The sequence below is a fragment of the Neodiprion virginianus genome, chromosome 2 (genome assembly GCF_021901495.1).
Source record: "Neodiprion virginianus isolate iyNeoVirg1 chromosome 2, iyNeoVirg1.1, whole genome shotgun sequence".
Classification (NCBI taxonomy): domain Eukaryota; kingdom Metazoa; phylum Arthropoda; class Insecta; order Hymenoptera; family Diprionidae; genus Neodiprion; species Neodiprion virginianus.
This window is the reverse complement of record NC_060878.1, coordinates 12,945,079-12,972,802: the sequence shown is the minus strand read 5'-3', so window position 1 is coordinate 12,972,802 and position 27,724 is coordinate 12,945,079. Positions and strand designations below refer to the sequence as shown.

The 27,724-nt window shown below is 36.8% G+C and overlaps 1 protein-coding gene and 1 long non-coding RNA gene across 5 annotated transcripts; one reads left to right on the top strand and one right to left on the bottom strand.

Annotated features, from left to right (window-relative positions):
- Positions 1–96: 96 nt before the first annotated feature.
- Positions 97–25,002, bottom strand: LOC124298440 (PRL-1 phosphatase). Of its 4 annotated transcripts, none has more exons than XM_046750449.1 (6): positions 24,853–25,002; positions 3,011–3,445; positions 2,386–2,858; positions 1,813–1,944; positions 1,144–1,310; positions 97–947 (listed from the first exon to the last, which is right to left on the bottom strand). In XM_046750449.1, the coding sequence occupies exons 3-6, from the start codon at positions 2,500–2,502 to the stop codon at positions 839–841; spliced, it is 525 nt and encodes a 174-aa protein (XP_046606405.1). In that variant the 5' UTR covers positions 2,503–2,858; positions 3,011–3,445; positions 24,853–25,002; the 3' UTR covers positions 97–838. The 4 variants fall into 4 exon arrangements, with proteins under 4 accessions (XP_046606405.1, XP_046606406.1, XP_046606408.1 ...); XM_046750450.1 differs by having other exon boundaries at positions 3,015–3,445; XM_046750452.1 differs by lacking the exon at positions 24,853–25,002 and adding an exon at positions 9,048–9,223.
- Positions 25,003–25,962: 960 nt separating this feature from the next.
- LOC124297425 (uncharacterized) lies at positions 25,963–27,600 on the top strand. Its single transcript, XR_006906608.1, has 2 exons — positions 25,963–26,709; positions 27,046–27,600. It is a non-coding gene; the product is annotated as an uncharacterized LOC124297425 (long non-coding RNA).
- Positions 27,601–27,724: the final 124 nt, after the last annotated feature.

The following is a 27,724-nucleotide window of genomic DNA, read 5'->3' as shown; positions in this document are numbered from 1 at the left end:
AAAAATTTCGAAGGTTCAAAAATAATCATCTTTCTTCTGGTAAATATTATGACGTATCATTTCCCATTGACATATGGACTAATTAAAAGTCGATAATGAACATTAAAAATTTATTTCGGATTTCGTTCTAACACGCAGCATACAAATATTTCCTATCTATGAATTAGTGCTGAGTCGGGCTCATACACTGTGTAAGTGAAACATGACGGTAATTGAATATTTGGTAGGCAATGATAAAGTCAAAGGAAAAATTTAGAACGTTTCATCGAAGGGTACATTCGAAAAATAGAGAAAATAATATGTTCAGTTATTACAACCACAAAGAAATAAATACAAACAATAGCAGGGAATACATAAATGATGGTGAATAGAATTTTATTAATTTTTTCCTGGGAGTTATTAAATAAAGTTCAAGTTCAAATTATATGCATGTATTTTGTTTCTCCGCATAGCCAAATTCCTGTACTTCAGATTTCCCTCAAGAGTAAAGTATACATCTTGCGTGACAACGAATTGTGTGTTGATGTGAAAACAAAATCTGGGTTGCATTTCCACACTGGCGCAACACATTCGAGGTTTCGAATAATCGGTACTCTAATATGACTCAATTTTATTGCGTGTCCAGCATACCTACCACAGAAGCCGAATGAATGTCATACAAAATCATCAGTAGTTTTTGTGGTATTTTTTTTTTTTTTTCCAATTCTTAGTATAGACGTCAATTTGAAATTATGTTTTTCTTTGTTCTCCTTCAAATTTTTTTTGTTTTATTTGAGTAAATGAATTTTTTTAATTTTTTTTTTAAATTTTTTTCTTCAAATTGTTGTGTTATTGTTATCTACTGGACGCAGCAGGAATTATGCCCATTCTTGAGCTTCAGTCGGGACTTGGGCCTGTACTTCTCAAGGAAAGCCAACTGTTTTGCATTGATAGCGCCACGCCTCTTTCTGTAAATTGGTAAAAAAAAAAAAAAAAAGAAAAAAAAAACAGAAAAACAATGGAATTAGAAATAACAATAACCAAAAAACGAATAAATTATAAGTTCAATTACATCTCAATTCGTATTACTAATCATTACAAATAACGACGAGTTTAAAGTGATATGGAGAATTGCTAGGAATAATATTTTGACCACACACTTACTCTCGAATGAGTGCTACAGCGTCTTCATATTTCAGTCCTAGTTCGATTAGGGCTATCGCAACTAGGACAGGTGCTCGGCCAAGACCAGCAACACAGTGAACAGCGACACAGGCGTCAGGCGTTTCACCAAATCGTTTCCTTAGTAACTCGAACCACTCGTCAACAACCTAAAATACCAAACTCAATATTAGTAGACTCAACGGCATGAGATTATACAACTAATATGATCAAATTTGCTACTATTTTTTCATTATTTTTTGCACATTAAATGTGTTATATCTGAATTACACAGCAAAAGTTATACTTTTTCGATTTCTCAATAACAATTAATCAAAGTAATTACGTGACAAATTATGATAGCTGAAACGCGTTTTAAACAGTCTTCATTGCCGTAATATTATTGTACAATATTCTACGACATAAGGGTAACTAGGTTACATGAGTTAGAATAATAGGATAAGTTTAGGTTAGCTTAGGTATACTGCATAGTGATGGTACAGGAAACAGTTTCAAATCAACAGAACATTTGAAATACACAACTTAATAAGGTTATAGAATTTGTAATTGTTATTTACAATCTGAGTTGTTGTTGAAATCCTAAAAAATGTCTAAAAAATACGAACATCACACGGCAAAATTAGTTATTTATATTATTCATTCGGTGATTACCTCTCTAGGCGGAAATGTTCCATCGTCAAAGACCAAATCCAGGACACTAATACCTTCCGATTTCAACTCTTCAACTTTGTACGTTGGTTCGCACACTCTCACCACTTCTTTAACATTGTGCTTTTTCAGCTCCTGAAAAAAGTGGGAGTCAAACTGATTCTGAAGACACGAGTCATTTGCTAATTGGCCATAGGAAATTATTATATAAAATAGTACTAATTGTATAAAGTCATCGAAGCTCCAAGAGTTGTGAATTTTCGCTGCACTAGTTGTACAACAAATTCAAAGAGGTCTACATGATCAATCAGTTTGAATCAAATTATATTCAACTTTAACAGAGATTTTTCATATGGAATACGATTAAGATACCTGACGATTCGTCTGTAATTATTTGAGAAACTACGAGAAATTCTATGAATTGGAACTTTTTCAGACTGAATTACATAATTCAATGACATTTGTCTGAGATATGTAATTCAATGTACAACTTGCACGACGTTAAACGATTTTAAAGAGCATTTTAGATTATTATTCTTTGAATAGTAAATCTAAGAAGACAAGGGTGATATTTACCTGGATGAAAGTTTGGATGTTCTGATCGTTGGGTCGATCAGTTATGAGGAACTTCATATTCTTGTATTCAATTTCGGCGGGTGCCGGCCTGATGTCTTTGACCCTCATGTTGCTCATTTCCTAATTGTCCTCAAAATAAAAAATAATATTTTCCGCCGGCGTTACGAAAATGAATCTATAACACTGCACCTAGGCAATAAAAATGAAGAGGTTTTCTTCCCCTCAACAAGTTTAGCCCATAGATAAGTCAGTCTTATATCGTTTTTCCTTTCTTTTTCTTCAATTGGTTGGTAGAAACAATACTTGTTCTTGTTATTATCGTCACACAGAGGATAGAAGAACGATAGATTCTCGCATGTAGCCCTCTCAAAACCTGGTCAAATTGAGGGTCGGGGTTAAGTTACATCTGGTGGTGGTGGATGAGATGATATACGCCTCTTTTTTGACAGTGATTTCACTATTCGGAAGTTTATCTGAAATCAGAAAGACAAGAACAGTCAAATATTTGAAGACACAGAATTTAACGTTGCAAAAGTTCAGGGAATATTTTTTGATAAAAATGAAAGTGGATTAGTAATTTTTATTAGGAACATGTAAAAAATGTTGACCTTTTGCGAGTAATTACCTACTTGGCACAAGGTGCTCCGGCGGTTTGGGGAAGGGATGTCCTTGAGGTTCAGCTCTGGGTCCGAACAACTAATTAATAAATTGTGTCTAATAAAATTCTCTACGTCTTGGATGTATATGTATGTACGTGTGTGCTTGTGACTAGCTGTTGATGGTTGGTTTTTATATCTGACAATAGCCAGATCGTTTGTTTACGTTTTTTCTACGTTATCTCCTGTCTTTTAGTTCTTTTTCTTCTTCTTCTTCTTCCTCTTCTTCTTTCTATTTTACAGCTGTCTAATCAGTTTTTCTTAACTTTTTGGGGCACGTTTCACTCTCTCCCTTGCTCTTTCTCTTTGTATTTATTTTTCTCTATCTATTTGTGTTGGGCCTGGCAGTACTCTGCGCTGTCCAGCTGAAACTCCATGTATGTGAGGATGCACTCACCAGAAAACTGGAACAAAAAGAACGAGAAAAAAATGATTAGTCGTAATTGTTGACCAGTTAAAAAAAATTCTTTTTATGCCGACAATATAAAATTGGAACAAAGTGTGATTGTTATTTAAGGACAATGTGCGTAAGTACTATTGGAATCTGTACCAGCGTTGCCAACCTATTAGATAAACATTTCTTTAAATGGCGGCAAAACAATTATTTAGATTTCTTATTTAGATGGTATCACAATAATTCTTTAGATGTCTTAATGGCGCGGCAATAATTCTTTATACTTCTTATTTTCAGGAGTGATGTTTGATGGTATTGAAACTCAATAAATACCGGAATAAATAATATATTTAATTTTTTCGCATTTATAAACATGGATAATTTTTTTAGAAATATATAATGATAATTACCGAGCAAGATAACACAAGCAGTATAAAGATATTAAAAACTTTTACTTATATAAAAAGTTTTTTGTTTTTAATATTTAGGGCCACCAACTTGTCAAATAATTCCCATCGCAAATTGCAGACGCTATCTAATTAGTGCATATTTTATCAGGAACCTAACAATTGGTTGATTTTTAGTCTATTGTTTCGATTTCACAGACCATTTTTAGAGATCTCGCTATCAGTCTTGAGATTTCGTCTAAGATCTTCAGATTTGCTTCCGATTTCGGGCTAAAGGACAATATTCCTTAATAAGAAGACAACTTTTCTTTTTTCTTTGAACGGGCCTTCTTTTGATCTAGAGAAATTTCTTTAAGGTTGGCAACGCTGATCTGTACAATGTCAGGGCAATATGGCCTCGCAAGAGTTGATCAGCTGAGGTTTAGTTCAACGAATACCGAGGCATACAAAACGTCGTGTCTTTTTAAATTAAATACAACTGCCGGCCATTACAAAAATACCAACTAAGACGATAATCAGGGTAGTCGTACATATTTTTATATTCACGGTTGTTTTGTCCCCCCACCCCCCTCCAAAAATGATATTTTTATCATTCGTTGATTCACCGTCGATTAAACTGTAATCGATTTGCGGTTGAACGCGATGCATAGAATTGGATTTCCATTTTTTTAGAACCAGCAGTTCAAAGATTAAAGCACCGATCCCGCGAACGTTCTTCTGTATCTTTCCGAGCTACATCTAATGCCTCAGGTATGTGATTAGGTTTATAGTTTTCCAGAAAGGAATAACATCGTCCAATGACCCGTGACGCAGTTTATTCTCTATACTTCTGTATTGACAAATATGATGGAATTCTTCGCTTGCATCTCGATCATCGTACATTGACTTGACAATGTAGATAAAATTCGCTTGCTTATCGATTAGCCGTCTCGAAAGATTCTGATTATTTGTCACGTATAAAGTTGTTTGAAATTCACTTGACCAGTTCACGTTTTGAATAAGATTGAGAATCGCAATACTCAGTCTGTAAACATTGGGATTTACAGATTCATTGATAACTTAGCGAATACATGAAAACCCCAGCAACTACGATACGTACAACAATTCAAATTCGAGGCGAATGAAAGTCTACGTACAAGTAATCGTACGACAGTAATTAACATTCCGTTCAAGAATGAGCCAAGAAGTGTAGTATCTGATACCTATAGTTAGGATTATACACGTGTTTTAGGTCGTGTGCACCGATTCAAATACTCCTCGTTTTGCAAATATTTTTAGCACTATACAATGACTTAGTTCACCTTTGCCAACTTCTCTCAACGTGGGTGGATTGGACTTGAGCCGTGCATTATCTATACGACCGGATGTTCTAGGTGTTAAACTGCTCAGCATAGATGCCTTTATCGTTCAATCGGAACTAAATTTGGCATTTTTCACATGCTCTCACCTTATTCATATTTATAGCGTCTACTGAAGTAAAACCTAATCTACAAAAAAGTTGTCCATTCAAACAATAAAGGTAGCTATTCTGAACAATTTGAGGGCAAGAACACGGAAATCGGTTGATCTGTTGAAACGATTGCACGTAACTTGTTATGCTAACAATAAGCTGCATCAAATTTGAGAGAGAATTCGTACAACGATCTATGATGAAAATTCTTTACCACGTCAAAATTCAAATCGTTGCTAAAATGTAACTACATATTTCAACGTTTATTCTCACAGGATTGTAAATCATGCATCCTTGGATTTCTCTAAAGATTGACTTAGTATTTATCGGTGATATTTATACAAGCATCAGGTGGTACGAGTAGACACGTAATAATATACATCCAACAAAAATCACCTTCGAAAAAATAACAGATATTATGAAACTGTGTAGATTTCACTGATTATACGGTCAGCGTTAATTGACATGTAACATCGTGGACGTATCGATGGAAACTGAGATTAGGATTGTTTGAAAGAAGGTTGATAATCAGCCGGTGTAGTTTTCTTGGCTTGGAAGAAACTTCAAAGCTGACAATGCTCAATTCGCAATACGAAACGATTCGGGAACCGCGAAAACCGCATAACCACAGATTAGATTCAATTTCTTTCAAAGTCGAGACATGCAATCGCGAGACATCTGAATATTAATTACCCACACCTATATAATCCAAGGATTTTGAGTTCGTTAGATTTTTGGTTTGCCATTACACTATTGGTGAAAATTCTTGCATACGTGTTTTCTAACTGAAGGTGCCAACTTAGGATTATATTGAAAATTGAATATTTGATAAATTGGAAAAAAGAAAACACCTACACAAACTTGGTATGAAAAAGATTATGAATTGAAAAAAATATATTACGGATATACTCAAGTTATGGATAAATATTGTTATGCTCATAGATATTTTAAAATATCATGTTTGTGCAAAGCGCAAGTTTATCTTTGAGGTAGGTATAACTTCAACTGAATACAAGCCATCTCGTATTCGATATATAATAACGACCTCCTCAAGACAGCAATACGAAGATCAGGCGCACTATATCATCTGCGCAATATATGAAAAACAAGGAGAGTTGAGGTAGCTTGGAATAAATGAAAATAAGAATAAAAATAAAAAGTGAAAACAGGCGATTTATTTTTAACTCCGCTCATGTCGACAGCCAGTGAGTGAAGATTGTCGCAGCATCTTTAAGAAGAAAATACTTCTACGTCTTTTCGATAACATTCTGGTTGCCTTGCCGTATACATGTATATATAAAACTGGCATAGGATGAATTTTGTATCCCAGCCAAGCGAAATAACTCCCGAGGAACTTCATGCCAGTTTAAAATTGCCGCTCTTTGGCAGATCTAAATCTTGAGGCCAAAGAGCAGGAATGTCTAGGTCAACATTAAGCGTACACGCTTCAATCGGGTATTAACATCACATGCGATATGATAACAATACACAAACATTTTAATGCCAATAATAAAGCATGTCATTGCATTATAGTGCGTTTAATGATTTTAATACAACTTTGTATATGCGAAGGCAATACAGTTTACAGCAGTTGTTTTCGCTTTAGGATCAACGAATGAATTAGAAATAATGTTTATAGGCAAACATTACACATAATGCACGCGTTTAGTGCGACTTTATAAAAGTTTACAAGTCTGATAAGAACCCAAAGTAAACCCAGACGTATCGTGACCAGAGCAACATGGCGCCGCACTGGGCAATCAGCTGATCCTTTTATCCTCAGTTTTAGTAAAAATTACACGAATACGAAGACGGAAAACTCTACGCGAGCGTTTACACCCTAGTTTCCCTACACTGAGTTGATAAAGAGTAAAACAAGCGGCGATTAACGACTTTTACAATTATATTTAAATATGGTATTAGATAACTTTCTATCCCGACTTAACCGAATCGTGAATACTTTAATTAATGACAATTGGATACAGTAATTCACATGAGAAATATGCATTACACACACGCGCTGATCTCTCATCATTATCATGGCCGGGACGAGCAAATTTTAAAAAAGGTTATACATTTTCACTCCAGTGTTAGGTAAAGTATATATACAAGTATACGATGCGGCACACTCGCGGTCAATTGCCGGCGGAGACACGAACTTCGGCGGGCGTGATCTTGTAGTCTGGATGCTACATATTGCGTGTATACATATATATATATATATATATGAGGGTTCTTTGTACCCATCTCGAGGCCGCAGCCGAGGTAACTGTCCCCTGACAAGTTATAGATCTCAAGCAACTGCCGAACCCGAATATTAAATAACGCTTTCAATAACAATAATAATTTCAAAAACAATCTACGGAATGCGGGGTTCAACAAGAGAAGTGTGAGTATATGTACCAAGTAGTGATTTTTTCACTTTTTTCTTTCAGCTGCATTAGGTGCGAAAAATTTATAATTAATTTCGTTCGAGATTTCGAAGTACGTAATAATATAAAAAATGGCAATATTGTATACATGTAGATGAGTTTGTGTACGCATTTATACAGCAACGACACGCGAGATTAAGGTTGCATATGTATGTACATTGTACACACGTGATTGTGTATTTACAACAGACATGATGTGCATGTATGCAAACTGGGGGCTTTGAGTGTACAAAGATTTCAAAGATATATATAATATATACGTATGTATTTGTTGTGTATTTTTACATACGTAAAGCGTATACGCGGCAGCCGCGTCGGTGCTCAACACACATCCGGGTAGATACAAGATGATATATGTATAAAGAGCTTAACTAGACAAAATAAATATTTTTAAACGGAGTTATATTTGTACTCGGTACGTATATACACAGGGACACATTGGTCATGCATAGGTGTGCAAGCGTGTACCATACATTTTAGTGTTTGACAGGGGAGCGAGCAAATATGCATCGGCTCTTCCAATACATATATAAGAAAGTAAACCAATAAGGCAATCTCATACGTTTGGGAATAAAATATGTTTTTAACCGTCACATCTTGTCGTTAGCGATAGTCGCGATCAAATTAATACGAAATAGACGTGTCATTAAATGATTGAATAACTCCAAGTTGAAAATGATCGATAATCTGTTAAAAGTATATGGAGAACCTTCAACAAATGAAAAAAAACATAATGAAATTCGTAATTTTGAATTTGTTTCCAGTTCTTTTAATTCTCGGCTTTCTTTTTTTTTTCTTGGAAGAATGTCAAAGTTAAGTACGCATATTTATAAAATTATTTCAAAAACACAAACAGCTTTCATATTTTTAGCGCCGATTCTATAAATATGATGCATACTCAAATTTTGCCAACCAGTTTTCGTACAGATTGGAACGAAAAAAAAAAACATACAAAATTCCGTTTCAAGATATTAATCTCATTCATTCGGAGATAAGGTTCTGTTATGTTGCACAAAATCACCGAAATTACGTACATAAACTTCGTGAACGACGTGAAGGTAGGCATGACCTCAATATTTGACACAAATACTACAAGAACTTAGTTATCATACTCGGTACATACATATCAGTGATATGCTCAATTTATTCCAGGTTACTTTGCAGCACAAAGACATTTTATCTCGTACTTTTAATTGTATCCAATAACTTTAATATCAAGATAAAATGTACAAACTAAGAATACAAAAAAAAATATACCCTAAAATGTATATAACTTGGCCTCATAATTTATATACGTATACATTATTGCATGTATCTTCTTACCTTAATCTCATTTACTGGTGTTCGAAATTTCCTTTTCTATTCGTCAAGAATATTCTTTCAACTTCAAACGTCTTCCACTGTACTGCTTCTTATTTTCGCATATAATACGGATATATGATAGCAAAAATCATGTATACCGTTATACATGTATATTGTACGTTTATATTAATCAACAATTATTACCGAATTTCATGTAGATGTATCATGTATACATATTTGTAGGTAGAGTAGAGATGAGTCACATCTTATATTAAACACAAACCGTATGATAATACGAAGAGCACACAACAATTCACGTCACTATAGAATCTATTAAAAAGGAATTATCAATTTTTTCTTCCTTTTTTTAATACAGTTCTTGATTTATAGAAAACTGTGTCACCGTTCAAACTAGAGTTATCAAAGTGTTTATAAAATATTAAATAATCGAAAATCACTCGTTATCAGCTTCGTTTTACTATCAAAATTCAATGCACATCGATAGTCTTATATTTATTTACGTATAAAAATAACAATAAATTATAACGGATACGGTACGTTTAAACAAAATAAGGAAAGTACTGTTATATTTATCTCTTGCGTTTGTCAGGTGGTAAATTACCACCGGATACAACAATCACGAACATTAAATGACGTTAGGATTTAGAAACCGGTGTTACACTGCATCGTGTAGGTTGCCGCGTATTCTGAAGAGAGAAAAAATTGAGTACCAGGAGAAAACTTTTTAGATTTGAAACTTGTAATTGAACAACGAATTCAGATTTTTGTGTCCAGAAAACGATCGAGAACAATCCGTCGATGAACTATATTTTTATTTATTTTTTTTTTATTTTTATTTTTGTACCACGTTATTGTTATCGTTGCAATTTTTCACAGTACGATTGAAACTGATTATTCCGATTTATCGAAAATTTTCAATGATAGAAAAAGCAGAGAAGCGAACAAACCACTCGCGTCAGTCACAACGGTCGCGCAGAATCTGGGCCAGCGGTCGTACGACGTTTAAAATAGAACGCGCCGAGACGAGACGAAGAAGACTACGACTATCCCCCACCCTGTTGCGCCCGTACATTTATCCCCTCCCAAGCCCCTCCCCCAATCAAACCTGGCGCCGTGACGGCCGTGACGTCACCCGCCGCCCAACCGCAACCACACACCTACGTATCCGAACGTAGGCACAACGTACTCGGTGCCTGCGTTGATTCGATGGTTATGTTGAAATGAGCATGTCGGGCCTTCCTGCTTTACCGACAGATTCGGGAAACGTAATTATACCGACACTTGCTTGGAAAGTTCGATTTTTGAAGCCTGCGTAACGTGTATGCGTGTGCGAGGTCTTCCATTTCCGAACAGTGTGGTAAAACAACGTTGGCCCATGGGCACGATTGAAATGCTATATTTGACACACTAGAGCTTTTTTCGGCGCAAGCGCACTATCCAATAACTCAACTTTACGCACTGTGTCATTCTACTCGAGTTACCTATCTACAATTTCATGCGTTGTCAGTCAGTGGCACCTTACCAGTTGCTCAGCTCAAAGAATCAGCTGCAAATATGTTTATACGGTGTTTCTGTTTATTTACGGAAATTTCTTTAACCCTTTGTTAGGTCCGTCAGCTTTCGTAACACCAGTTACCACGTGGGATCTTCGGAGACAACATTTTGTTGGTGCAATATTTTCATTTGTAATACAAATAAACGGTTTTATACTGAAAACTACGGTTGTCTCTATGTCTGGTAATACGGATTTACGGGTTGCAAATCTCAAATTCATTGCTTATCATAAATAAACAATATTTCATCTGAGAAGTCAAAAAACCTAAAAATTTGACCGCTATGGATGATATGTCGCAGGAAAAAACTATTTGCATAAAAATGATTCTTTTTGAGCATAATTACCAAGACTCACATATGAACTAGGAAAATAATCTATGGGGCAAAATTTTTCATTAAAAGAGTACTGTTTGTACTGACTTAGGACAATCACCTTTTTCGACCAACGAAAAAGTACACGTAATGAGAAAAACCAACTAAATAAGTATTTATAAATTCCCAACTGTATGTCATTAATGTGATCTTCAACTATTGTAAAAATATCAAGTGACCCACCAAAGAAATGGCTTTTACGTTTCTGTATCACAAATAATATTTGTTCCCGTTATCCACCACGATCAGTAACGCTGGTACGCGCGTGGGGTCCGTGGAGACCCCCCATAGAAGTTTAATGACCTTTGGCTACAAAATGAATGACGAAAACAACGCCCCAACATAGGCATTGGCTTTATAGGAAGGTTCCTGGGAGGTACTGGAAATGGCAGTGCCGGAAATTTTTATTTTTTTTTGCAGCTGAGAAAAAAATTAAAGGCTTGGGGGGCTCTACGGCGCCCACATGCCGAATGAAGGGCTAATCACCACATAACCGCGATCATGTATCCTACCATTTTCCAAAGTTTGAATCATTCGTCACTCTGCAGGTGCAGAAAGAAGTGTGGAATCCCATTCGCTGAGTTTGTCATACTTAGTTACCTTATTGCCACTACTGCAATAGTTTGACGAAACTGATAGCAGGAAACTTATAGCATTGACAACTATAATCTGCATATTAAAAATCGTAAATAGCGCCAAGTTTTCTTGTAATATTCTAACAATATTTTGTAACAATGCAATCTATATTGTTGACTAAATTACAATTTCTTAGTAGCTATGCTCAACTGCAGACGTTACATTATATTTGTTTGTTTTTATTTTTTATTAAATTTTATTACTTGTTTTGAAAAAGAAAACGCAACGGTTGTTTATACAATTGAATCATCATAAAAATCTGCGCAAAATCTTTGAAGGCGTAATGTAAGTGGTGTCAGGTATCTCAGCGTGCATCATACGATACGAAATATCGTGTGTCAACGGGATAGTTACAATAGTAGAGAAGGGATTAATCGATTATAAAGGTTATACGTGTATCAAGTTTGGAAAAATTAATCCAGTTGTCTAATCTATCCAGCCATCTATATATTCATCTATTTTATACAATCAAGGTCAAGATACTGTCACAGCTAAAAAATTACCACTATCATCTAATCACCAGGAATAGTGAGACTACAATATTTGTCATTTGATAGCAGAAAAAAAATAATTCTGAGGTCACGACTTTCTTAATTACTCATCTGATCAAATGATTTAGTTTCTTACTTGCCCATTGAAAAGGATCTTTAACTCTAACTATAAAACGAAGTTCTTAATTTTATAAATATACTTCTACTCTAAAGCAGCGTCGACTAGTTGCGTATCGGTTCATATTTTATAAAAAAAATAATTTTTTCTTCTGCTTAGTAATGAAAGTAAACAAAGAATTTCTTTTTGAGTAGATGGTATGAAGAATGAAAAATAAAAATAGTTTTAATAGTTGAAAATTGACGGTACAAGAAATATATTTTTTTTTGCAGAATTTTCCAAGAATAACGTTTTCGTATGTATGGTTTTATAACTATAAGATACGTCGTAGTGAGTGATGGAGCGAATAGCTGACTGACCTCGTTTTACACCAGCAACGCTGCAGGGCGCTGGCTAACTAATTGACTTTTCAATAAAACTGTTTACACTTATTTGGAACGTATGACACGTCACCGCCACACGCAGCCAATGTTTGCGAATGCAAAGAATAAACGATTATACAGATTCACTTCAAATCAACAGGTAAATTTCGGCGATAAAATGACTAAACTTATTTTCGGCTGTAAATTTATTTATCATGTACTCAGGTTTTCGAAGTAATTTACGAATAGTAAGATCATAATATAAAATTCATTCGTGCACTTCAACAATACCGATTCGTTCAATCGCATTCAATCGCAAGAAGTAAAAGCAATAGTATTTCACCCACCATTTCGAAAAATTCCAATCACGTAAGATTTTCAAATTTTTATACCTAACCGAATACTCTTTATACTTGGCACGACAATAAATTGCTTTGGAGTCATTCGAGTTTGCTTTTACACAGATGAGTAATGAGTCTTTTACTGCTGCAATAAAGATAGTCGTATTGAAGCAATTGAAATTTATATGCAAAGCCAAAATTAGCCTATAAGATTTGTGCCTAAAAGCTAATACCGCCCATTATCGGCGCAATATTCGGACAACGACAGAGGGGGGCATAGAATTTACCATCATTTTGAGATTTCCTTTCTATATATCTAAATATGGTCTACGCGTACTGAAAAATTTACAGAGAAACGTACGACTCATGGAAAGCTTCTGTTCGGTTAGGGAAGTTTTTTTAATGTCCTTCTGGGGTGCTAGAAAAACTACTTGAAGGCGAAATTGCGTAAAATGAGTTAAAAACGCGGATTCAATTTATAAAAATTCACGATTAGTTATATTTTCACTTATATGGCATTATGGGGAAAATAATACAGAATTTGTCTAAGAAAGATAATTGTTCGCTCGAACTGAAACTCGCATTTGAAAGGAAACCATAGCTAAAATTGAATTCGAAGAAGATTAATTCCGTGCGGATAATAATCTCGGTAATTTATAATTTTACGTGCGTCTGACAACGACGGACGGCCAGAAGGCAGGAAAGAATTGTCGACTTAGGTTCAGGATATTTCATCATCCAACGTTATACGTCGAATGAAAAAGCTGATCAAAGGAAAGAAAGTTGAAATTCGGGTTTAAAAAGTTAAACTCAGATTAATATGGTTAAATTTTGCTGGAGGGATCTATTTCGAAGATGCTGAAAATTGAGAATCGCAAGTTGGAATGAAGAACGTTCAATTATCGGTAATTTTAAAGTAGTTTCAGAATCGCATTGCTCATTCAATTTCGATAACTCAGGGTTCAATTCCTTAGTAAATTCATACTCTGCAGATGAATTGAAATGAATTTTCATTAAATTCGGTACATTGTTCATTAAAGCCAAGTTTATTAAACAAAACTTGTAACAATTTCGCATACAACATTTTAAACGGACAAACCGAGTTATACCTACAAATAATATATTCATCTCAGACAATTTGTAGAGAATTCATTTCTGAACAAAATAACCCATAATACATTAAAACCACGTCAATGGTATACAAAAAAAAAAAAAAAATTTGACGATTGTAATTTTTTTGAAGTATAATTGCTCATCGCTCCTTCTGTATTAAAAATTCTCGAGTTTCAAGACTTTTTTTTTCTTATACCAAGTAGACAACGGTTTGATGCGTTTACCCATAGTAGAGAAGGAGGACGACTTCTAAAACGATCAATTCGGTCTCTGATTGGACAATTACTGTGAATTGAATGGTTCAACAGTTAATGTCAAGGTCGAGACATAGGCTCCGTCGCGACTAATAATAACCTTGTGAAATATATCCAGCCCATGGAGTACACATGTATACAATTATACGTCGGTATATAATAGGTTCAGAAATATACACAGCGCGGCAAAGTTCTCGTATTACAAGGCTTTCAGGCCATCTGCTTCTGGCAGAGCGTATCCCTGCAGGCGAAGCGAAACATGCCTTTAATGAAACATAATTCGACAGACTGACGACAGCCTGAGAACCAGAAGGATTCAAATCGCCTAGAAAGAGTTCATAATTCTATAATGTTTTCGGTCAGAGTCGGTACGAGGTTCAAGTTATAAACTTCAAAATGATGAGTAGGTTAGGTTAGGTTAAGTTAGGTTATAGCAAGTAGCAAATCTATACTCAAAAATTCGGCGACATCTCCGACCGTCGCGTGACAAACTCGCGCAACGACGACATTTGCCAATCAGTTATTACTGCTATAAGCGGGGTATGGGATAAAGAGGCGCGGTGAGGGGGGGGGGGGGGGGCGTAAAGCCCATCTTGGCCACGTGTGTACGCCAACCGAATTTCTTCTTCCTGTTCTGTCTATTTAAAGCACCTTCTTCTCCTCTGTTTACGTATACCGGGTGATGATTTAATGTATTGATAACAACCCAGGATAACATGTAACACTTATGCATGGACATACATATGTATATACATATAGTGTACGGTACATATAGTGCAAAAATATACATAAAAAGACGGTAATTCATTTATGCATAAAGTGATTCGAGGTTGTATAACGTTAACTTAATGAATAGATTATAAACATAAAAACGGAGTAAAATATTAGTCATTTCGTAAGTAACTTATTGTTTTGTTTTTTGTCATAACCTCGCTCAACTTTTTATACAAGTAGTTGAAGTACGTGTACAATCTTATATCGTTTTATAATTAGAATATAAGCCAACGTTTGTACACTGGGAATAAGATGTAAGCTCAGACCTCATGACTTTCGTGCACAAGATATTTTTTCATCTGCTAAACGTTCGTTTCGCTTAGTTTTACTAAAATTGCTTTAATTTCTAGTTAAATATGTAACTTTGTTGCAGAAAAGTTGTATATATAAAAATAAGCGATAAGAAATTCTTTTCTCAGTGTTGATTCAAGTTCTTAAGAATTCTTACAGCCTAATATGTACAACACTTCCACAAACATAAAATTCAAATATAGAAACCAGATGCGAAAGTCGATGCAACCTCTTCTTGTGCTGCAGTGACATTGTATGTCAGGCATATTTAATTTTATTTCCAGATTTTGATCTAAATGTTTCATTCGAATAAATTATACACAACCGTATAGAAATTAGGTGGCTGACCAAACGCATCAGATAAAGAAAAAAAATCACATTCCAGTTTCTCACATTATCACGAGAATCAAAAATTACGTTACTCCATAATTGCCGACCGACGGAGTCATTGTTGTATTGTGGAGGACACTTTCCATGACAATTCTAGGAGGAACAATGATGAGTAAAATGATATACGTTGTACTACTATTTTCGACCAGTATTTATCCAATAGAGAAAGTGAACTTTTACTTACAATTTCCATTCATATAGGCTATAATATTGAAGTTTACTTTTCGTATGGCATGAATATTCTACGAAACATAGCGGTGCCACCTATCATATCCTTCCTATCAATTCCAGAATTGTTTTGCAATGGAGAGTTCCTTAGTTATACATAATTATGTGTAATACTGCTTCACCGCCTTAGAAAAAAGCAAATTAGACTGCATATGAAATATAAAATCTATACTCGGTCGGTAAAACGAAGGGTATAAGTTACATGGCGTACAGGGTGCAGAGTAGCATCATATTTGTTATCATTTTTAAACGTGAGAGATGTTTTTATGCGTTGGTCAGTCGTAATTGCGTACACGTACGGTTCTAAGCGACAGATTGAAATGACCCTGAGAGAGCGCGGCGATACAGAACGGACAGTAGCCAAAGTATAAGCGGTAGAGAGGCGCTCGATTCTCGCGATAATTAGCTATAAGTGAACTGGCTATGTTCCCGCGGATGTCACGTCCGGATCGAGTTGCCAGTCGGCATGATCCAACAAAGTCAGGGTCGTCGATATAGCAACCGCCTAGTGATACCCCACCTCCTGCTCCTCTGCTCTCCGTGGATAAGACGACCAATTCAGTGTAGATCTTTGTTTTGAAAACGATGCATCATTTTATTATGATACGACGTACCTAACGCGACACGGAACTTTACGATATCGTGCGGTTCGGTCAAACGCCGCGCCATGTCGCCACTTCACCATCCTCTGCGCCCCGAGTCCAATTCCCCAACTTGTTCACGCGTCATAGATTCTGCATCGACGTAAGCTTGTGCGAACATAACCCAAACCCTCCCCTCTTCCCCATCGTGACTCCAATGCAGCGAATTCTGAGACACAACGCATTTACGTATAATGTCAAAGATATGTAGTACATACTATACATATTAGAAACTATTCATTTTATGGGTATGAAGTATAAGGAAGGTGCGTATTGACAATGACGCTCGTATTGGAAAGAGTGGCCCATTTGTTTTATATGTATATATACGAAGCGTGGGCCAGTCCTCCGACTCTTACAATTATATTCAGGTAGTAGTTATAGGGGTGTAGCTTAAGCCGGAAGTATAGCGAGTCGGATGTGTTAAAATGTATTTGGCCTTTCTTTGTTTAATCTACAGGTAAAATCGACGGCGGCATTTCACGCATCAACTGCTAATTGGTATGATCATTTACAGCCGGAGTTAAGAGAAATGATTATTAGATGATGCGTATATGCCATAGGCTCCTTATCTTGTAATATGGTTAAGAAAACGACCGTACAAGTTTGAGCAGAACCCACGAATTAGCAGTGATACTCGTCTTGTAAGTAACATGCAAACAAGCACCGATCAAGGAATTGTCAAACTAACTAAAAATTTATGGGGTATTTTAGGTACTACTTCAAGTATCGGAGTACTCAAATAGAAAAAAAAGTGGTTGAGAGAGAGGGGGAGGGGGTAATCTGTACGGTTAATCTACGTGATAATTTTTCGTATAGATATATTATCTTGTTACACGATAAATATAGACATGATGAGGCTGTGTTTCAAATTTCGGCACCAAGTCTTATACATGAAATTAACAGTTACTTACAATTCGCTTTATAGTACGTTGAAGTTTACGATCAGAGAAGAGATTCTTTATTTCAAGGAATTTTATTATTCATCAATCGAATGCAATTTGATTCATTAAGAATTGCATAGATTGATACATCTTTCAAACTTCTGTTCAGAATCATTTGCTTATCATGTACTGTTATTTTTTAAAAGTCTTTTAAATCTTCAGACAAAAATAGTCAACTTGAGGATCAAAATTTAAATTTTTCACTGCCTTTCAAATGCTTTCTATCGTAAATTGTAATTCTTAAACAGCAAGATATTTTACAAGTACGGTCATGCAGGAAAAGAATTGGAAATGATAATTTCTTCAGATTATATTAATCCAATGGTAATTCAAAGTTCGATTTTTTTCTCTTTAATCATGACGTGATAAGAGTTTTACACTTGGTGATAAATGAATTTTAATCGCATCGACATTGCAAGATTACCTATGATATTCTTGTTGCGCATTACCGACAAGCTATGAATCATTATACAGCAACCGGAAAAAAGGCTTGGCATTTCCTGGCACTCAACTACTGACGACATTGCAGCTGCAACGAACCGACAAAGGCATTGAGGAATAATCACCCAGTAACAATATTGTTAATAATAAAACTAACTCGCGTCTTGAAGTCACGACTCCACGTTCAAATAATATATTAGAAAAGGAAATTCGCACTCTCCATGACTACAGGTGGTTTTACCTAAGACGACAAAATTGCGTCCATCGAAATATGCTTTGCTATATCTTCAGCTTTCGACACCCGTAGCGCTGGCTCTCGAATTTTACTACTGACAATGAGATTCATGGTCATGCACGAATCTTTTTTTTTGCGCGCACTTTATCGTACGCATAAAAATCTGCCCAATGTCATTGTCAGATTAAATTAAGCCGAATTTTCGTGATAACTAATCGCATAATGGCAATAGTGGTTTTCTTGGATACTTTCGTTCTATTTTTCCGCTTCAATCTTTACCCTCCACTATTGAGCAATGTTGCGCCATTTCGATCGCATTCGCGGTTGACGACGACGTTGCTTTTTCTGCTATGGCTGGACGATTGACGTCAAAGTAAACATATCACATATACGTATAGGTATATAGTGCATGCGTACTTTCGGAAACTTATGTTCACAGAGCGTCGCATTTTCCAAAAACAATCATTGAATACTTTTCTGGAATGTGAGAGTAACAAAAGGGGAGTTTCGGGGATTTGAGGTTAATGATGAAACGGTCGGTTACCGTCTGAATCAAAAGTTATCGTAAGGGAAAGATAATGTTCGAAAAATTACCAGTAATGATGGTAAACACGAAAGAAGCAACATTCCTAACATATAATACAAATGATTTGAGACCATTCGAGTGTTCATACTATAACGGATGTTGTTTTATTCGTGTTGTACTATCACTGGTGCAAAAAAAATTCCTGGAGATTTTTTGAAACGGTGTCTCTCTTTTTCTGAGGTTTGATTCAGACGGTCTGGTTCATAAATCCTCAACAGTTTAGTTACATTCAATCAAATCGCTGAGCTGCATTAGCCGCACTAATTAATTTTTTACGATTCTCCGACAGACGCAGGTGAAGATATTTTCTGTAGAATAACTAGTGGAACGATTAATTGTAAACGGCAGAAAAATTCTTCGAAATGATTGGACACATCAAACGAGCAGCAAGTTGTTGATATCGCCACAGCTGCGTGACGTTACAAGGTATCATTCATTGATCGCACGAGCGAGCGAAACATGGTATGCCGTGGGCGTCCTGGGTGACTGATGACGTCACCCTGCGTGGTACACGAGATAGGTTACGCGATGACGTCAGAGGCGCGGTTAGTTCTAAAGGAGATACTGCGATGATACGATGAACTATTAATTCTTTTTAGGCTTGATGTCGTGAAACAGTTAAATAACTTTTATTAAAATGAGTGAATAATCACTGCTGAATATAAATGTTGAACATCTTTAACTGGTTGCTTTTATGTTAGCTCGTGTAAAAATTGATTGACTATATCAGCAGTTTGATGAGTGAAATGCCACAATAAATGGAATCTGCGTATATACTTGCCCTGTACATTTATTTTTGTTGTCCTCTGTTGAAGTTTCGATGACAGGATATTATAGATTCAAGTGTAAACGGATATATTATTGTTTCAAAGCTATTGGGATCTCTGACAGAGACGTGGCTTAAGAAACTGCACCTAGCGTTGAAAATATGCACCAGAGTGATTAGGTCACGCTGTACATAAACAAATGTAGACAAGTGTATTTTTATAAAAATACATTTTGTTTTTATAATTTTAAAATATAATATGAAACTTTCATTACAAGAAATTTGTAAATTTGCACACAAACAAGTACATAGTCCAAGTCAGCTGATGCGATTCGACCTACTCGATCAGATGTTTAAAGTATCGCTACCAGATAGCGTATCCGAGTGCTAGAGTTCCCTATAGTGAAGTATAAATTCCGAATTATTGAGGATCTGATTTATTGTAAATTGAACGAAGGAGGACCCAATAGGTGAAAACTGGGGCCAGAAACTCCATGTTTTGGGCCAAAGAAACATTTGTAAAAGTTTCAGCAGAATCCGTGATCCGGAGGTTTGATATTCTCGTTGTTAGTGCAAAAAGAATGGAGGACAAAACCAGGCGAATGTTACGTACACTCTTTTGTTCTGTTCTGCCTTCGTAATAGCAAATGATTCCCGTTATTAAATCTAACACGATTCAATATTAAACTGCCAGTATAACTATATAACTTATATCCGAGTATTGGAGTTCAGACATTGAAAAACTTTTGCAAAATCACCAAAGCTTGCATCCAAGTGTATCTAATTCCTATACGATGATGTAATTCACGTTGTTTGGTATTCGGAATCATTGTTACAATTTTGGCTGGTGAGTATTAAGACAACTATAAGAAATTATTCAGTAGTAAAAATAATATATGAGTTCATAAAATATTCTTGCTTTCGTCATTTACTCTTCGTCCAAAGAGTCATTATGATCGCTGACGCGGTGAATAAATTGACCGAGATGATGTGCAACAAGTAAAGAGCATCGCTCAACCTTTCGATTCATTGGATGAAGTGATACGGCTATATACAAATTTCTGCATTATACTCGTACATATTTATATCATACACAGGTACAAACGTTACACAATGTATCTACTGCAATGATATTGTCATAACAATGTATACTTGTCGCCATAATGTGTACATGTAAGGTATGCATAGGTGCTTTTTCACACATTGTGGTGTCTACATAATACCAATTCTCTTCTTTTCAACAGCAGAGTACAAAAGATAATGATGATAACGATGATGATGATGATGATGATATGGACGGCGTATGCAGACACATACGTTGCATAGTTATAACGGTTTTGTAAATAGGTTGCACCTGACTCTCTCTTTTGGCGTTGTCAGGATATACAAGTCGCTGCATTACAAGAGACTTCTGTGAGTCTACGTGACTTCAAGTAACTTCGTCAAGTCTATACTCCAATTGAATTGAACTTCCATCATGGAGTCAGAACTATTAAATTAAATTCAGATGAATTGAAACTTGTCCAATCGACTTCAACTGATTTGATGTAACTTTATAAAGTCAAAATACATACTTCAGTTCAATTTACAGAACATAAATGATTTTTTAGGATTTCACACGAACTCAAGATAATCCGATTGGATTCATATGTTTGAAAATATCTCCAACAAACTTCATCGTAAAATGTGGACATGTGACTTTGAATATGCTCAACCTGTGGCTAAAATCGGGCAGATATTTTTCGATGTCAAGATACAGTATATACATGTTTTACGCACATTTGTTACATGGAGTCGATTATTACCAAATTAGTAATAATGCGCTTTCTAGCCCGCAAGAAAGTAATCTTTCTCCTAATACTCGAGCTTATCCACCCAGCTGTGGTTTTCAGTCAATCTACATTTTATACACGATTCCGTTGGCGTAGTGTCCTCGGCTTGTGCTGCGATTGTATACATATACAGGCATATGTGCGCGTCTGCCGCAAACAATTAGTAAGACGACCCTATCGCGAATCACTGTAGGTGGATTTCCAACCGAAGCGCACAATGTTGTGCGATCTCTACATACACCGACATGGTCGCGTACGCACGCGTTTCGCACTTCATGCAATCCTGATTGCCAGTGTAGCATCGACTAGGTGCAGTGTGCAGAAGACCCAGGGAGCCCTTCTCGACTTGCGACTGGCCCGCCGGCCGCGATGCATTTGATGCACTTTGCACTGCAGAAAGTACGTTGAACCCATGGTTTGAAGTTTCAACGAGGTGTTAAGTTCAATACTCCGATAAGATAATCGACGAACCTTGTTCCCGGTACTCTTACAGAGGACCATGGACCTTGTCCCAAACGGATTTTGATTGGTCTCAGGTATGTTGAAGACGGATTTGCTTCAAGTACCAGGCTAACAGGGTTTACGCTATACGATCGAGTCGATACTCTGTTATTCAAAGATTCGAATGCAATATACTCTGAAGAACGAATGAAGTTCGAATCTCTTTTATGTTTAGATCGGGTAGCTGTGCGGCAAATGAATGTTTTTACATCTTGGTCAGTCTTGTGCACACAATTTACACTGATACAGTTGGAAAATGTAAGTAAATATAGATTGGCTTTTTTAATTATTAGTACATATTCAACTTTTATGACACTATCATTCCTCTCTACAGACTCTCTAATAAAACGGCATTGCAATTTCAGCGTTTGTAATTTCAATGCTTTACGTCCAGAGTGGAGCTATGTACAATTAGCCGATAAGTTTAAGCCGTGATAGATAATTGATAAAATACATTCCAGCTTGCGTAGCTACGGAAAGTCAGGTAGGGCGATGCCTACGTCACCGTAAGAAGGCACAAAGGGAGCCAGACAGGAAAGTGTTTCTACTACGTATAATCCAACTCACTATAAGTCGCCCAGGTGTTTATTGCTTGATGCAGCAGCACAACACCGACGTCCAGTACAGTCGCCGCATACATACCATCCGGAATTTAGGCGGCACATGCCAGGCGTGTCAACAGTATTAATAATGATGATAATGAGTTGGTACGTGCGTCAGAGTGAAAGCGAATATCATAATAATCACTCAAGTAATAATCATAATAATAACAATGATAATCGTTGGCAACAACCGAATAAGAACAATTGGTAGGGTAGAGCCAATCGATGCGTCGGGCATTCATTGTTTCGATTATTTGTTACCGGGAAATATCGTGCAACCCCGTTACAGTACTCTGTATGTGTCCTATTAACGACCAATATTAATTACCCCAATGCTCAATTGCTTTATGCATATCGGTGGATAATCGTTCAATACTCAATTACTTATTCCGTCTGTGAAATTCAGAACAAACTTACTGAACCATTCAATGTATCCTTTTCCTCGAATCGAAGTACAATTCTACTGTACAAAAAAGAATATATTACGTCATAATGTTGATAAAATCGTGATTTTGGATTTCAAATTTCGAACCCTGTTCAATCGTTCTTGAATCTTATCGTTCGTTTATTCTTATCTCGATGAGCGTCAAGTTCGTCCTCGTCGAACAACCGCACAGCAGCAACGTAAAGTTTATTAGAATTGTTAGGTCTAGTGGCTCGGTTTCACAGAAGGCAGATTGCGATAGCATCATCACGATTGATTGGAAATACCAGAGGAATTTATCATGCGTACCTCCAATTGTCGAAATCGAGAATATATAAGATACATAGATTATCCGGCCGGCGAGCGATAACCGTTGAACGATTGCGCAATCCCAGGCAACTCTAACTGCGATACCTAAAGGCATTGCAGCACATTTCAGTGTGACAATAACAATAACAATAATAATAATGATAGTAACAACAATTTCGCTAGCAAATATTTACGTAGTGCAATAGGTGTTTATAATTGCTTGTGGCGAAACCGGTGAAAACATCAAACCAAGTATTTCTTTGTGTTACAAATATTACAGAACTAAGATATTTTAATATTAGAATTAATTATAGACAGACGCAGCGACAGATAGTCTTCGATAGCTTTTCAACGAGTTTTTCAAACAAACGACAATTCGACCGATGCGCGTCTGTTTGCCTCGGGTAGTTGTTTACAGTCTGATTCTCACACCGAATTCTGTTGTCTGTAAATGTGGCGATGCCACAAAGAATTTTTTTCAACGAGACTGAACTTATCGTTAGTAACGTTAACGTAACGAAACATCAGGGGAAAAATCGTTACGGTGCAATATCTGGATGTCTTTCCAGGAGTTGGCTTTTAAAAATATGAGCATGTTCTGTTTATCACGGTTTATCAAAATTCAGACGTTCCTGAAGATGCGGCGTAACGATTTCTTCGAAACATGCATTGTTACATTGACGTTACTAACTTCATCCTCGTTTTTTCAACGCTTCCAATGATGTATTATGACGACATAGGTATACGTGCATTGGATGCTTAGAAACTACATGTCGCGTTATTTACCGCCATCAGGGAATTTCTTGTGTAAACTATATCAGAGGATATAATAAATTTAAACCACAATAATCGTATCAACGTATGAGAAAAAAGAAGAAAAATACTATCTATGAACGTTTAAACAGTCGGCCGTGTGCTTGCACAGAGAAACCAATACACCGCAAACTATTTATACATATAATAATCGTATGGCATGTAGGTGTGAGTAGGAAGACGAGGTTTGCTATGCCTGACGAGACGGCGGAATATAATGGGGAAAGAAACAAAGTGGGCTCCTCGTCTCTGGTCGTCTCTCGAGGGAGGGCAATGAACGACGATCGAACGAAACGGACGTGCAGATGCAGGCGTTCGTCCCTAACTCCATTCGTCCGCTTCTTATCCGCGGGGGAACGAGTTTGCCGGTGAAAAAAATGGGGAAAACCCGATTTGAGGACGAATGAACGGACGAGTGAATACCTATTCGTACGCGATTCATCGTGAGCTGTATACGTGGGGGAGACAGGACGCTGGCGACGAGGCAAACCGTTGTGAATTTTAGAAACCAACTCGCTCCGTTCGATTTCACGGCGTGCATCGATAAGAGCAGCAAGGAGAGGAACAAGACGGCACGCGTAAAATCGATTTCTACTTATACGAATACGCTTTGTATATGTATTGTAGTATATATGCATGCGCGCGCGCGCGCGTGTTTGTGTGCGCGTTTGTACACATGCAAGATCGTATGTAAAATAATTGTTGCACGGCACGTTGTGTACGGTGCGAAATGGCTAATAAAGAGAGAATGAAAGATGGGAGGATGGTTCAGGTGGTTAGTACTCACCTCAATAGCCATACACATTGAATATGGAAGGAACGGTAAGGTGTCCGTTATTAAAAACGAAACTCGAAAAATTGACAACGTATACTATTAACTCGCACGCGACCGTACGCCGAAAGAGCCCGTGGACAACTAACTAAAATGGCTGAACCAACCCGACGACGGCCATGAGTCAACGAGTCTGGTGTGATATACACCATGCGCTAATATCGATGCGCGCGAGACGTGGCGGCAGGGCGATGTCAGGATTTTAGATGTATATTTTATAACGTCACAGAGGAGTAATTGGAAGCTATATTGATTCCAAGCATTTTACGCGTATGTATGTTTGTATGTGTGTCAAAGTGCCCTGAGAATATGGTCATAGCGTAGAGATTACAATGTTGATTCGAATTTTCGCGCCGTCAGAATGCCCTTAGAACATGGCGGAATAAAATAAAAATCATCAAACTGTCTCCTTTGGTTATCCCTACTCTGTACCAACCTTATTTTTAGAACATATACTACTGGAAGTCCCATCCCATCGACCTTGCAAAAATTGCGGCCGAGGTGAAGAGAGAAAATATATATTCGAGTTCTTCCGTCTCTTTCACTCTGCATTTGATTGGCTGAGGGGATACGTATCGGCCAATCAAGTGTAGAGCGAGAGAGACAAATTATAACCATAATGTTATACCTCTTTATCACTCCTTCGCTACACTTTCTGTACCATAGACGTATAGAGATAGACTGCGCGGTCCGTGCTCCGATCTGAGGCCCTAATTAAAAAGAGAAAGCAACAGCGGGAGCTGACCTCTTTCTTGCACGGTCGAAAGAGTGAGGAGAAACCGGCAGACGGTGAAAGTAATAAGCACAAACGGGGAGGTATATTTGTACTTATTCCCCCGCCACATCGCCGATTAGAGTGAGAGGTCGGATCACGCTGTTGGTTTCTCTTTCTAATTAGGGCTTCAGCTCGGTGGACGGCCCGCGCAGTCTATCTCTATAAGTCTAACGCACGAAGCTACGTCCAGTAATGTATGCTTTCAGGTACCAAAGTACCGACCACGTTCCTATGTATAGGTATACACATTGTTCACGGAGAAAACGACACAACTTCGCGCAGGTTGGGCGTAGTGGGGTCTCGAACTACTCAGTGATGTGCTAAATCATCGTACAAATCGTACAATTTGGTCCCTGCGTAAAATACGCTTTGGTCCCTACGCTCTGTAAATGGAATTGGTGAAACACTTCGAATATTGCACGGCCATTGTATAGTAAACGTATTTAATAACAGCTACACAACAAACTTGTTTCATCGATCACTAATAATAAAGCGTTCCAAATCACGTGTGAGTCGTATTATGTACACGGGCTCTCCGTCTGACTTCAGCCAGGTTCAGCCAACTATAAGGCCCATTTGGCGGCTTAAAAGAAGTAAATAAGGCCTTCCGGTAGACGAGACCTAACCGAATCAGAGAAAATTGTGGCAAGTGCTGTGCCGTTTTTTCCGTGAACAAGATGTAGAAAACTTGAAGCGCTTTTCACTGGCTACATTTGGTGCACATTGAGTGCAATTTCCCTAGGGTTTTGCTTATGTGATTAGTTGAAAGCTGGGAAAATTGTACTCACTGCACACGTAATGCAGTCAGTGAAAAACGCTATTAAGCCGTTATTTTGTACTCAAATGCCGAGAAGATAATTCGATTGGTTGCAGAGCGTTCGAATTCGATTAACCAATCAAAATTCCAAAAATGATGGATCGATTATCAAAATAGAGCATGGACTGTTCATTCTCTATACTTTTTATAGTACGCCTAATGAAAGCAGAACACATGTGCAGCCAATCTCAATTTTTATCGGACTCCGATGGTCCTGCAGGTAAGAAAGAGATAGGTAGATTATTGGGAGCACATGCGTTCTGTCTCCTTGTACGGTGGGACCCATTTTCCAACATGTACCCAAATGCACACATCATACTCCTAATTAGATGGGGTGTATACTGAAATGTAATAATACTGGAAAATGTAATGCAATAGAAAAGTGCGTGCCGATCCTTTATTTACCGAAAGATACTGTTACAAGTGGTATCTCCGGTGACCAAAGATATAGCGCGCTTTCCGTTTACTTCAACTTTTTGCCACAACACGAAATGATTTCACTCGCCGATTCCGTTAGATCTAACCAATGAAATGACTCAGTGTCCATTTGTTTCAGAAAATTGATGTAAAAGGAAAGCGCCCGCATACACTGTCAGCCTTAGGTAAGGCTACCAGTTTAACATGGGATTTGGTAGATTAAGAGATACAGCAGTTACATCCATTACCGACCGCAGTACACAGCTTCTTATAAAAAATAACTGCAGCTTTCAATGGTAATTGATCCAACTTTCCCCTTAAATTCGACTTGGCCAGAAGCGGTACTAGTGAAAAACACATAAATTCGGAACTTTTCAGATTTTCAATAAAATATGAAGTTCGTAAACTGAATTCTTTATAGAAACTTTCTGGAATTTCTTGAAATACTTCAGACCTGGAACATCTTTTTCATCACGAGGGAGAACGGATTAGGGCAATTGGTAAAGGGTGTGAGTTTACCGGAGAACCCGAAAAATATTTTACCTGAGTAAGATTGATATAAGTGGAACCAAAAATTTGTGTAAAACTAGACGAAACGTTAATTCTTATTTTTTGTGGAATTTCATAAACAGATTTATATCCCATTACTCGTTGCAATTTTATCGTTCGTATATTATTCTGCTTACATATTATGGTCCCTAAAAAAAATACATTTACATCTATAAGCAGGTTTACATTATTATATCATTATATATTTACATAACATTTTTATTTATTTGTTTATTTTTCATGTTATTATTCATTTATCTAACGCGCAC

Excerpts from the sequence above, each read along its gene's own strand:
- LOC124298440 (XM_046750449.1), bottom strand. The coding sequence starts at position 2,502 with ATGAGCAACATGAGGGTCAAAGACATCAGGCCGGCACCCGCCGAAATT. Across the intron at positions 1,945-2,385 it reads ACATCCAAACTTTCATCCAG|GAGCTGAAAAAGCACAATGT; the intron begins GTAAATATCACC and ends CACTTTTTTCAG. Across the intron at positions 948-1,143 it reads GCTGTAGCACTCATTCGAGA|AAAGAGGCGTGGCGCTATCA; the intron begins GTAAGTGTGTGG and ends ACCAATTTACAG.